Source organism: Dermacentor variabilis, chromosome 9 (genome assembly GCF_050947875.1).
Source record: "Dermacentor variabilis isolate Ectoservices chromosome 9, ASM5094787v1, whole genome shotgun sequence".
In the NCBI taxonomy this organism is placed as follows: domain Eukaryota; kingdom Metazoa; phylum Arthropoda; class Arachnida; order Ixodida; family Ixodidae; genus Dermacentor; species Dermacentor variabilis.
Genome location: NC_134576.1, coordinates 152,303,639 through 152,313,733, shown reverse-complemented (window position 1 = coordinate 152,313,733; position 10,095 = coordinate 152,303,639). Strand labels below are relative to the sequence as shown.

The 10,095-nt window shown below is 47.0% G+C and overlaps 1 protein-coding gene across 1 annotated transcript in view; it reads left to right on the top strand.

Annotated features, from left to right (window-relative positions):
* The first annotated feature begins 2,079 nt into the window (after positions 1 to 2,079).
* Positions 2,080 to 10,095, top strand: part of LOC142558587 (uncharacterized) — a 128,498-nt gene continuing 120,482 nt past the window's right edge. Inside the window, exon 1 of the mRNA XM_075670719.1 lies at positions 2,080 to 2,781. Coding sequence (XP_075526834.1) covers positions 2,080 to 2,781 — 702 coding nt within the window. The remainder of the gene's footprint in view (positions 2,782 to 10,095) is intronic.

The window sequence follows — 10,095 nt, the reverse complement described above, 5'->3', positions numbered from 1 at the left end:
TACCTTGACACAAGCATTAGTCTCAGCGGCTCCCACATGTGCTGGTGCTGCAAAACTGTAGGAGAGAAACAAATCCTGAAGTATGACTCCTTGCCATTCCAAAATCATAAATATAGGCACCGCCAAGGCTTGCATCAGTCAAGCATGTTCCTATGGGTGGGCAGCGCAACCCGGACGAAGGACAAGAGGAAGTACACAACACGAGCGCAGACTAGCAACTGGTTTATTATTTCAAGCAACGGACTATAATATACAGAAAATGTAAACACGTGTAATATGACGTTTGCAAGGGTGTTAGCCTATCTTGCCATTCAAGAAATCAGCTTCTTTATCCTGTAGAGTGATAGAAGGCTGGCTGACGCATGCGCCTGAGTTCACATGCATGAAGTAGGCCTCTACAATTTCGCGGTTAGTTTGATGCATATTTTTATACAGTATTTCCGTTTGTGCAAACATGGGTTTGCATGAGCAAACTCTACAATGCGCGGCCAGATTCGAACCTGTTTCATTCCTGATCGCACCTTGGTGCTCCCTAAGGCGGATGTTAAGGCAGCGTCCCGTCTGCCCAAAGTACATTTTGCCGCACGAAAGTGGGATGGCGTAGACCACTCCCACCGAGCATGCCACAAGCTGCCCCGAGTGTTTGACGCGGCATGTAGCTTTGGATGCCTGTTTAGGTCTATTGACAAGATTGCAAATCTTATTTAAGGAATTCTTTGCTGAAAAGATTACTTGAACACCGTATTTCATGGCTGTCTTTTTTAACCCATGTCCCATCTGATGTACATAAGGGATGACTGCGTACTTTTTAACTTTTTCGATCTGTCTTTGGGGTGCATCCCCTTTCTTCATTTTCTTCACTAGCCCTTCACAAATTGACACGATAATGGATTTAGGAAAACCGGCCTTCTCTAGACGATTGAGTTGTTGCGAAAAGCTCAGAATGGCGAGGTAATAATATAATAATAATATTTGGGGTTTTACGTGCCAAAACCACTTTCTGATTATGAGGCACGCCGTAGTGGAGGACTCCGGAAATTTTGACCACCTGGGGTTCTTTAACGTGCACCTAAATCTAAGCACACGGGTGTTTTCGCATTTCGCCCCCATCGAAATGCGGCCGCCGTGGCCAGGATTCGATCCCGCGACCTCGTGCTCAGCAGCCCAACACCATAGCCACTGAGCAACCACGGCGGGTAGATTGGCGAGGTGGTGGCATGACTTTCTAAGTGCGGAACCCAAACACGTCATAGCAATTCCTCTTTTCACAAGTTTTGAGTGTGCCGAGGCGTAGTTTAGAATAGGTTTGCTAGTCCTGGGGTTATAATGCCAACAGTTATGTTGCGCTGTTAATCTTAACTGCAAATCCAAAAATTGAATTTCATCATTACTGGCTAGTTCATGAGCAAATCTGAGACCCATTCCTTCTTTATCAAAAGCGGCGAGAATATCTCCAATAATTTTGGAACTGTTTTGGGAGCGGATAACTACCAGGTAGTCGTCAACGAACCTGAAGCACTTGATCAAAGTTGCTGCCAAGACGCTCTCGAGTGCCCGGTCAACAGTGCCGAGAAAGATCTCGCTAAGAATGGGTGCGACCTGAGAGCCGATGCAGACCCCCCGCTTCTGAATCATTATTTGATCATCCCAGATAACGAACGTGGAATTTAAATAGAAAACCAAGAGTTCGAGATCGTTGTTCCAGAGGAATTCCTCTGGAACAACGTCCGGCGCAACCTACCTCCCAGGGAGAAGAAACCGAAGCCCACGACCAAAGTGCTGAACCTAACCGATATCGCCGTTCCAGATAAGCACATGAACATTCTTGAATTAGGCCCAAAGTTCTGCCTACAGCCGTGTCTAGACTCTGTCAATAAGTTAGCCACCGTTAGATCAGTGTCTAAACATGTAGAAGAAGATGAAAAATTCAGGTGCATTTCTGAGTGCCTTGACGTGTTAGTCAGACATCAAGGAAACCAGAATGGCAGAGCGCGGAAAATTCAACCGCTTGTGCAATTTTTAAGGGAAAACGAAGTGAATGTACTGACCGCTGATAAAGAAGGGTACTTCGTCTTCCTAATGGAGGGGCAGTTTTCTGAGAAAGCCTCAGCCGCTTTAACAAAGAACTTCAAGAAGGTGCACGCTCAACCTAAGAAAGTCAAAGATCAAGCAAAGAAATTGTTGCTAGAATTGAACCTTGAGCGTCTATCTGGTGCAGTGAACAAAAGTCAGGGGTTGAACCTTGAGGTGTTCTTTACGATAAAAACGCATAAACCCGACCAACCTGTACGAACAATTGTGTCTGAAAGAAACACATGGCAACACGTAGTTTCTGGTTATCTTCAGAAGAACCTTACAGGGCTCCAGGTAGAAGACCCATTCAAAGTAAAAAACTCGGAAGATGTCATTAGGTTTTTACGAGAAGAGGTGAATCCAGCATGCACAGCGTTCAGCATCGACGTCACAGATTTATGCTGTTCCCTTCCTAGAAATCAGCTGATCAAGACAATCAAAGATTGCATTATGGAAAACGACGAGTTAAAGTTTAGAAATGATAGTGGCGTCCCGGTTGAGTCTTTTCTCGAACTCTTGGTTTTCTATTTAAATTCCACGTTCGTTATCTGCGATGCTCAAATAATGATTCAGAAGCGGGGGGTCTGCATCGGCTCTCAGGTCGCACCCATTCTTAGCGAGATCTTTCTCGGCACTGTTGACCGGGCACTCGAGAGCGTCTTGGCAGGAACTTTGATCAAGTGCTTCAGGTTCGTTGACGACTACCTGGTAGTTATCCGCTCCCAAAACAGTTCCAAAATTATTGGAGATATTCTCGCTGCTTTTGATAAAGAAGGAATGGGTCTCAGATTTACTCATGAACTACCCAGTAATAATGAAATTCAATTTTTGGATTTGCAGTTAAGATTAACAGCGCAACATATTTGTTGGCATTATAACCCCATGACTAGCAAACCTATTCTAAAGTACGCCTCGGCACACTCAAAACTTTTGAAAAGAGGAATTGCTATGACTTGTTTGGGTTCCGCACTTACAAAGTCATGCCACCACCTCGCCAATCTGAGCTTTTCGCAACAACTCAATCGTCTAGAGAAGGCCGATTTTCCTAAATCCATTATTGTGTCGATTTGTGAAGGGCTAGTGAAGAAAATAAAGAAAGGGGATGCACCCCAAAGACAGATCGAAAAAGTTAAAAAGTACGCAGTCATCCCTTATGTACATCAGATGGGATATGGGTTAAAAAAGACAGCCATGAAATATGGTGTTCAAGTAATCTTTTCAGCAAAGAACTCCTTAAACAAGATTTGCAATCTTGTCAATAGACCTAAACAGGCGTCCAAAGCTACATGCCGCGTCAAACACTCGGGGCAGCTTGTGGCATGCTCGGTGGGAGTGGTCTACGTCATCCCACTTTCGTGCGGCAAAATGTACTTTGGGCAGACGGGACGCTGCCTTAACATCCGCCTTAGGGAGCACCAAGGTGCGATCAGGAATGAAACAGGTTCGAATCTGGCCGCGCATTGTAGAGTTTGCTCATGCAAACCCATGTTTGCGCAAACGGAAATACTGTATAAAAATATGCATCAAACGAACCGCGAGATTGTAGAGGCCTACTTCATGCATGTGAACTCAGGCGCATGCGTCAGCCAGCCTTCTATCACTCTACAGGATAAAGAAGCTGATTTCTTGAATGGCAAGATAGGTTAACACCCTTGCAAACGTCATTTTACACGTGTTTACATATTCTGTATATTATAGTCCGTTGCTTGAAATAATAAACCAGTTGTTAGTCTGCGCTCGTGTTGTGTACTTCCTCTTGTCCTTCGTCCGGGTTGCGCTGCCCACCCATAGGAACATGTTCAATCACCAACTCGCCCAACTTGCCGTCTTAATTCAGTTTATTTCTTCTTCAAGGGCTACTTTTCCTATCTTTAACCAAGTCCTTCATGACCCGGCCTTCTTGGCCGCAACAATAGCTGTGTGACATCCTTCGTCATACCCATTTAGCGCGCATTTTACTCCAAACATTGTACAGCAAGGGCGTGTGCTAAAACATGAAAAAATAATATAAATTAACACCCAAAGAAAAGAATTAACAACCTGTACGACAGGTGTGAGTGAGTGAGTGAGTGAGTGAAGAAACTTTATTGCATGTCCGGCAAGGACGCGAACTTGTCGCGCACCCTGCTAGACCCACGTCAGGACCAGCAGGTCTAGCCCACCGGCCCGGTCGCGGGCACGCCGGCAGGATTCGCTTTTCTAGAGCGGGGCTACGCAGAAGCATGTCCCACTCCTGAACTTGGGGTACGTCGACCCGCGCTCCCAGTGCATGCGCGTAGAGTGGAGGTCTGCCCGCAGGACGGCCAGGCGTCGTCGCGATACATGTCCGGGTATGCCTCGTGGATAACGGACAGACACGAATATGTGCTGGTCTGCAGAAGTCTACGCGAAACGGCTTGCGCCCCATTCAACTTGGGGCGGAAAGACTCTTCTAGACATGTAGAAGAGTTTAATAATCTCGTTGTGAGTAGCGGGAGCATCCCTGTCCCTGTGGCCGCAGTTCACTATACCATTGAAAAAGTGTCCTTGCAGCTGTTGGAACGCTAGATTTCAAGCCAAACGAACGCATTTTCTTCAATGGAAGACGTGACCTTGTGGAAGGTTTCTCATTAAATGAAGCGATTGGAGTTTCTGGACAATTTGTATAGGTAGCGATATTTGAAGAGCAATGACGCGACTCCTGTGTGGCGCGGTGTCCGAATGCTGAGCATCAGCGAGCTCGGGGCGACATTTGTCTTTCATGTAGCTTCTACTTGAGTTAAACACCTTTTCTTAAGGGTGAGAAGAAAGGGGGTTAACCGAGGGGCGCGATTTTTATTAATCGTGTCATAAGAAAGCAACAAACACACCAAGGACAACATAGAGGAATTTACTAGTGCTGACTAATTGAATTAAAGAAACGATAAAAGAGAATCGCACGCGTATGCGAAGACGTTGGATCGTTACCCACCTGCGGCAAGTTGTTTATTCATTCACTTTCGCTGCCATTCTTTTATAATTTCTTTAATTCAATAAGTGGGTACAACTAATTTTCCCTATGTTGTCCTTGGCGTTATAGTTTGTTGGCTTCTCATGACACGTTTTCTCAAGGGTATTGTTTAAACGCTGATGCTTGTGTTAACACTCTAAGGGTGCTCGTCTGGCGACAAATTGATTTCTATGCCCTTAAGAGTGTCAAAATGTTTAGTGTGTACACTCTTAAAAAAGCATAGGCCTTTTGGGGCTCGTCTTGTTCCATTACATTAATCGTCATCTGCTTTGCTTGCGTTTGTTTTGCTGACGAGAATGCTATGTCACGCTGATAACGCGCATGGTATTCGTGACCTGGAAGTACCGGGCTCGCAGCGTTAAAGAAAGTAAATGTGGGCAAGACAGTTGATGATTATGGTTGTGGGAAAAGGTGGGCCCCAAAGAGTGCAAACTTTTTTCAGAGTGTACGTAGTTTCTTATCTCGCCCTGCCTTTTGCCATTAGCGAAAAGGGCGTTGTTTGACAAACTGCCGTTGGTCAAACGTTGTCGGACTGCGCCCACTTCGCCTGTCTGTCACACGACGTCACAAAACGGCGAAAATTGACTGCGTCATAATGATGTGTACGCTGTAAAGACGCATTAATATGCCAAAAAAAACTGCCTTCTTTTCTCTGAATAGCCGGAGACTGCTCCGTTCCGAAAGGAATAGAAGACGGTGTTTGGATTGGGGGGTCAATCCCATCGCTCGTGACCAGTTGTCAAGATTGGAGTCGGGCATGAATTAGCTGGCCCATGCCGTCGTCCAACTTATCCACGCTCAGGACGATTATGAAGGGAAGGACTGCTTCTCATCGAGAACGAGGAATATGGGTTTATTTACAGTATCTACATGCAGTTTATCAGCCTAGCATGACTGCGAGAGAAAAGTACATCAGTCTAACATGACTGCTTGAGAAAATGTATCTGAGCAGCCGCACAACAGCGGTTGATAAACACACGGTCCTCCACCGATACCGAGGTGACGGAAACGGCCGACCAGGCATCGTAAACAAGCCGCCTCTCTGAGGGACGGCTTACATACAGACACTTCCGCACTGGTTCACGGTCCGGACCCGACGTCAGACGGACTTCGTTGAACTCGAAGCTTGTGTCAGGAAAGGTGCCTTTTATTCCCCTAGCTGACCCCTGCAGCGCGGCCGGGTGCCCATTGTCTTGCGTCTTGGACAGCGCGTGGGAAGGAGCCTCGAAGTACGTTCCCGCGAGCACACCCCCCCCTCGCGGCAGACCAGGGGGGGGGGCGATGGCAGCTCAGTATCAATAGTTGGTCCGACGATCGCATTCAGTCACAATGGCGACGAGGCTAGAGCGTAACGGTGGCGTTCCAAGAAACGTTGCCGCCGCTGTCGCAACTGGCTGGCAAAACTTGCACCTTAGCTGGGCCGTTCTTAACAGCGCCTCCATGGGCCGGAAAATCTCGGCTCTCCAGCGCTGACAACCGCTGGGCAGGAAGAGAACGGCTGGTGGCCAGGGGGTGATGCCATGGCTCGCCGCGACCACCAGGGTAGTGATGTCACCGCCCCAAAACATCCAACAAGGACAGGCAACTGCAAAATGAACCCCTCAACACGGCTCTGCGCCGAGATGACGCACCTTGGATCTCACTTTAGACCGCTAGGCTTCAAAGAAAACATAAGTGGAGAGCAAAAAATGCTGCATTTCGCTATGTCAATTTTTGAAGCAATTTCGTGCTGACAAATTCAGCAATCATGGAGGGAATCCAGATAAATGAGAGGGGATCTTCTTGGCTTAAGAAAATTAACAATAATAACCCTAAAATTTAGGCGGGACCCTTAAACGCAGAATTCAAATTAGCCTGCTCAAACCATCCGCATTGCCATGCAACTTTCCCTTCTTAAATCTAACGGAGAAGTTGTACTCTTGGAGAGTGAGACTCCATCAGAGCAAGCGGCCATTTTTGTTTGACATTTCATTGAGCCACGTCAGAGGACAGTAGTCGGTCTCGAAGATGAACTTCGCTCCGTACAAGTAACACGACAACTTCTGGGCGGCCCAAACTAAACAAGCGCATTCCTTCTCTGAAGCGCTGTAGGCTTCCTCTCTTACATTTAGTTTACGGCTGGCATAGAGGATAGGATGCTCCTCGTTATCGTCGCCGACCTGACTAAGTACCACGCCTATACCTCTGTCGCTTGCGTCGCATTGAACTATGAATTCCTTTGTGTAGTCTGGCGCGCGAAGCACAGGACGAGAAACCAATAGCGTTTTCAAACATTGGAAAGCGTTCTCTTTGTCTTTATCCCAGTGTACGCTACTCAGTGCTCCCTTTCGGAGGGCGTCCGTTAATGGACTTGCCATTAGAGAGTAATTTGGAATATACCGTTGATAGTACCCCACAAGTCAAAAATGAACGAAGGTTTGTTTTCGTGCGCGGCTGAGAAAATTCTCCAATCGCAGCTATATTCAGCTCAGCCGGCCGTCCGGTGCCCTGGCCGACAACATGGCCCAGATAAGTAACCTGTGAACAACCAAATCTACACCTTTCCGCTTACGTCGTTAAGCCGGCTAACCTCAACCGTGATAACACCTGTTTGAGGTGCGATACGTGTTGTTCCCAGCTGTCCGCAAAAATTGCTACATCATCAAGATATGGCAAGGCGAACTCCTTCAAGTCTTTTAGGACAATATCCATTAACTTCGAGAAGCTAAACGGCGCGTTCTTCAGCCCGAAGCTGAGTGCGAAATGGCGAAAAGTGCCTACAGGTAAGATGAATGCGGCATAGCGGCTGGCACTTACTAAAAGGGGAACTTGCCAATACCGCCGCACGAGATCTATAGTTGAAATGTGTTTAGCAGCGCTAACTCTTTCAATTCGTTACTCAATGTTCGGTATCGGGTACAGCTGATCCCTAGTGATGGCATTCAACTTCCTGTAGTCAACACACGGACGAGGGTCCTTATTAGCGGTTTCTAGCAGTATTAGCGGTGACGTGTAGTCACTCTCAGTGGGCTCAATAACTCCCAACTCTAGCATGCGCTGTATCTCTGCCTCCATAATTTCTGTCTGTCTTCGAGACACCCTGTAAGGCTTTGATCTGATGAGGTCGGTTGATGTCAGCTCTATTTCATGCGTTATTAGTTCGGTTCTACATGGCCGATCGCTGAATCTGTCGAGATATTCCCTAACACCCCTTTTAGCTCATCTAGCTGCTCGGGTCTAAGAGCGTGCGAACTTACCGAATGTTTTACTACTTCTTCTGGGCCGATATGAGAGTTGGAGGTCGCCCTATACTCCTTAAACTTGGTACTAGTGCCACCCTGCTCTTTGATGGTATAGTTAACGAATCCGCTCCGCCCTACATACGGCTTTATCAAATTGCAGTGATGTGTCCTCCCCTCCTTCCTGCGACCGGGCATTTTCAGAGCATAGCTAGTATCTGAAAGTTTGTGCAACACTTTAACGGGCCCGTCCCAGTGAACTTCAAGCTTGTTCTTTCTTGAAGGTTTGAGGATTATTACCTGGTCTCCGGTGTTAAACGTTCGAAGCCTGGCATTCTTGTAATAGAATTTGGCGTTCTTCTGAGCTACTCCCATGTTCTTTCCGACTATTTCTTGGGTTGCGCTTAGCCGTTCCAGCAAATTTAGCACGTATTCAACCACTGTTGGACTCTCCCCTCTTTCCTCCCGCATCTCTCTTAACATTCTTAGTGGAGTACGGAGTGTCCTCCCATACGCTAGTTCTGCTGGCGAGAACCCTGTCGCTTCATGTGGAACCGTTCGCAAAGCAAACAAAGTTGCCGGCAGACAGTTCTCCCACTCCTCCTTGTGCTCGTAACAGAGCGCACGCAAAACTCGCTTAAGCACTGAATGCCACCTCTCTACACTGTTTGAGTGAGGGTGATAGACGGAACTGTGTGTTAACATTACCCGCATTTTTGCTAGAATGTGGAAGTCAGTGCGCTGGTGAATACTGAACCTTGATCCGCCTGAATTTCGGCTGGAAACCCAACTTGTGCAAACACTGTCAAAAGCGCGTCTACTACTTCGGTGGAGCTGGGCTCTTTCAGAGAGATTGCTTCTGGAAACTTTGTAGCCGGACACAGCATGCTAAACAAGTACCTGTAACCCGATTTTGTTTTTGGTAGTGGCTTTACCGTGTCTATCACAAGTCGTCCGAAAGGCTTTATTATTAAGGGCACTGCCTTTAGTGGAGCTTTCCATGTCTCTCGTGGTTTACCCAAACGCTGACAGGCGTCGCATGATCTTACAAAGTTTTCTACATCTTTGAAACAGCCAGGCCAGTAGTATTTCATAAGCAATCTTGCTTTTGATTTGTTTATGCCTAGGTGGCCGGACCACCCATTTCCATGACAGAGACTCAAAAGGTCATCCCTGTACTTAGTAGGTACTACTAACTGATCTAAAATCCTACCGTTTCGATCTCTGTAGTGCCGATACAACAATCCTCCTCTCTCATATATCGTCACGTTGCGCTTAGCAATGCCTTCTTTAGCTGTGTGATGTAATTTAGCTAAGCTCTCATCATCCTTTTGCTCGGCTACCAGTGACTGTCTATCCACACGTAAGAGCTGATCAAAGTTTTTTGAGGCCGGTTATAATAACGACCCTGTCTCGCTTGCGATTGCATCAGCTTGCTCTTCCTGCAGGCTTGAACTTTGACACTTTAGTGATACGCTCTCATTGAGCTGGTCAGCTGGCAGGCTTTCCTCAACTGTTTTTTCATCCTTCGAGCCTACTTCGGATTCAATTATTGAAGTTATCTCCTTTGCTACTTCCGCTGGAGCAGCTTGTGCATTTTCAGCCGAAAGCGACGCGATATTACGAGCTTGGCCTCGCGTCAATGCCTGTACTACGCCCTCTCCCAGTTTAAGCCCTTTTTCACGCAGTAACTGATTTGAACGATTCGAAAAAATGTAAGCGTACTGCATTGACAAAAATTTGGAAACGACAGCCTCGCTCACTAGCTCCTCGAATGGTCCACTGATTTTGACTTTGGCCATGGGCAGACACACG